At 42.2% G+C, this 3,396-nt stretch overlaps 1 protein-coding gene across 1 annotated transcript; it reads right to left on the reverse strand.

Moving 5' to 3' along the window:
- Positions 1-382: 382 nt before the first annotated feature.
- On the reverse strand, positions 383-652 carry LOC109378749 (60S ribosomal protein L37a-like). The gene has a single exon (XM_019635037.1). The coding sequence runs from the start codon at positions 650-652 to the stop codon at positions 383-385; it is 270 nt and encodes an 89-aa protein (XP_019490582.1).
- Between the last annotated feature and the right edge of the window lie 2,744 nt (positions 653-3,396).

Genomic DNA, 3,396 nt, shown 5'->3' on the forward strand with positions numbered 1-3,396 from the left:
CATATTAATGCTAACTTAAGTTCAATAGTACACAGAAACTTTACTTCAATACAGTTCCCTTCCTATCCCTCACATTTGTGTTATTATTGTCATAGAAATTAAATCTTTATACATTTTAAGCTCTACAATAGTTAAGTAATCATTATTTTATGCACTCCTCTTTTAAATCTCTACTTAACAGTAGAAATGAGTAAAACATATATCTCTACTGTCTTTTAAAATTACCAACATAATACCTTTATCAGTGCTCCTTATTTCTTCATATGGATTTGTGTTACTTCTGGTGTCATTTTATTTCAGTCTGAAATTTTTCTTTTTTATTGGTTACATAAATTAACCCATTTATTATAGGCTAGAAATGTTTCAAATTGTGGAGCTTCTATTAGTCTTTCAATCCCTTCAGTCTCCTGATGGCAGACTTTACTGTGAGGGCAGTGCTGTAGGTCCAGGCACCACCAGCTACTGTTTTCATGCAGGAAGCACAGTGCCAGATCCCCACAGCTCGTCTCTTCATCTTGGTTTTGCAACAGAAGGGGCAAGTGTGTTTGGCATGCTGGCTGATTTCAATTTTCTTCATCATTTTTCTGAGGGAGGCGACGTAACAGGTCCTGTATTTACCTGTGATTCCAACCTTCTTGGTGTGTTTAGCCATGTGGAACCCAGAAAGCTGAAATTTTTCCTTTGAAGGCAGATATGCTAGCAACAGATTCTCTCAGCCTTTGTTTACCTGGGAATGTCTTTATTTCACCTTCATTTTTTTTAAGGATAGTTTTGCTGGGTATTGAATTACTGGTTGACAGCTTGGAGTTTTTATCAGCATTTTGAATATATCATCCCACTAAATTTTGGACTTCATTATTTCCAACGAGAAATCTACTGTTACCTTATTGAGGTTCTCTTGTACATAATGAGTTCTATTTCTCTTTTGCTACCTGAAATTGGTGTGTGCGTGGTTTTTGATATTTTCAATATGATGTCTCTATGATGTATTTGGCTCATGACAGTTTCACTATGATCAGAAATAGAGGTGGGCTGTGGACTTCTTTGGGTTTATCTGCTATGAGTTCATCTGGCTTTTGGATATGTAGATTAATATTTCTCATACTAGTTGGGACATTTAGGGCCTTTACTTTTTCAAGTAATTTTTCTGCCTCTTTCTCCCTGGCCTCTTCTTCTGTGATTCCAGTTACATGTATGTTGGTATGTTTGATGGTCTCCCATAAGTATCTGAGGCTCTTCTCATTAGTCTTTATTTTTTCCCCTTTATGGCTGTCAGATGGGATCATTGCAATTGACCTGTCATCAAGTTCACTGAATTTTTGTCTGTCAGGTCAAATTTGTGTTTCAGACCTTGTAGTGAATTTTTATTTCAATTATTAAACATTTCAATCCTAGAATTTCTACTTAGTTCTTGTGTTATCGTTTCTATGTCTTTATAGTCTATATTTGGTGAGTCGTTGTTGTATCTTCTCTTAATTCGTAAATATGGTTTCCTTTGGTTTTTCAACATATTCATAATAGATTATATAAAGTATTTGCCTACTTAGTACAACATCTGAATGTCCACAGATGATTTCTATTCACTGCTATGGAGTAAAATTTCTGTTTTCATTACATGACTCATTATCTTTTATTTTGAAAAGTTGACATTTTATATAATATACTCTGTCACCTCTGGCCTCTAATCTGCACCAGAGGTGTTACTATTGCTGTTTTGTTTTGCTGTCGTTGTTTGTTTATTTGTAGTAACTGTAATGTTTTCATTGAACCTATCTTCTCAATAGTGCTCAGCTATAGTGCTTCTGCTTGTTTTTTGAGGGGGTCTTTTTGGGTTTTTTTTTAAGATTTTTTTTTATTGGGGTATTGCGGGGAAGGGAACAGTGCTGGGGAATTGGGGGAAGGGGAACAGACAAGTTGCTGTCATTTTGTTCTTCAGTTTTCTTGTGGAGGACGTTGCTTCACTGGCCTAAGTTGGCACCATCATTGCGCTCTTCCTGGGTGAGGCAGATCAGTCGCCAGCTTCTGGACGGCCGCTCACTGCGGCTGCTGGCCACTCACACTGGCTGCTGGCTACACACGGTAGCCCATGGCAACTCACTGCCACAGGGGCTGTAGCCTACGCCATCGCCGGNAGCATAATGACCGTAGCCCACTTCTACTGAACACTTAATAAGCGCCGGGTGCTATTCTAACAGTTCACGCAATTCTTCCGACCACCCTGTGAAGGGGAGTTGGATCCAGGCCAGTTCCCCAAATGACCACCAGATGGCAGTCAGCAATAAGCTTTTGCTTAGAGCTGTTTGCCGCATTGGCCGGATCCTCTAGGGATGACTGGTTGGGAATTAGGAAGCCTCAAGCTGATGACTGAGGATTCTGTCCTAGTCTCACAAGGCATGACTGGTTGTGACTTGTTGGTACCAGAAACAAATAAAACCTGAGCAGACCAGTGTTTTTCCCAATCCGCCATCCCAGCTGGGGTGGTGGTGGGGAGATTGTGAGGCTGGAGGCCTGTGAATTTCAGAAGAGGTGGAGGAAGAAGCCGCGTTCCAAGAATCAGCTCAGCTGAGAGTTTCTTGATGCAGGAAAACTGAAGATGCTCAGATACAAGGCCTCACGTTCCTTTATGCCAACACTTCTCGAAAGTGTTTGCACCTGCCTCCACTTCCTGGTTTCCCATTCTCTCTAGAACCCCATTCACTTCACTGAGTCCGGTGATCTCCACGCTGCCCAATCCCATGTTCACTCCTCCGACTTCTCCTGCCAGACCTCTCAGTGGCTTTTGGCCAGCGGATCCCTCCCTGTCCTGCAAACATTTTTCTCATTTGGCCTGTGGAACACCAAGGCTGCCACTCTCCACCCTCCACCTGCCTTGCTGGCCTTCCCCCTCCATCACCTTTGCAGGCTCCTTCTCACCTCCCTGACCTCCAGCATTGCAGTGCTCGGGTTCAGTCTTTGGTCCCCTTCTCTCCTCTGTCTCAGTCACTCCCAGCTCTCCTCACCCAGGCCCATGGCGGTTATCTCCCCTGAGATATATATAACATCTCCCCTGAACTGGGCACCAGATCCAGTTGCTTCTTTGCTGTATAGCAGGTGCCTCTAACACGGTTCCCGACGACGCCTGCCAACTGATATTCACAGTCCTCGCCTCCCTTTAAATGTGGGCTGGACCCAGTGACCCTCTTCTAACTAAGAAGGCACAGCAAAAGTGATGGGATGTCACCTCCAAGATTAGGTTACAAAAAGATGAGAATTTGGTTATAAAAAGATGAGAAGGGAATGCAACCAAATGCTCATACTCTACTCTGAATTTACATTCAAACACTTCAAAAGTAACTCTATCGTCTCTCTTCAAAGTTCAGGAAAGGCCATTTTGTAATTTTTTTCCACATTAAGGAA

This window comes from Hipposideros armiger, unplaced genomic scaffold (assembly GCF_001890085.2).
Source record: "Hipposideros armiger isolate ML-2016 unplaced genomic scaffold, ASM189008v1 scaffold_3156, whole genome shotgun sequence".
Taxonomy (NCBI): domain Eukaryota; kingdom Metazoa; phylum Chordata; class Mammalia; order Chiroptera; family Hipposideridae; genus Hipposideros; species Hipposideros armiger.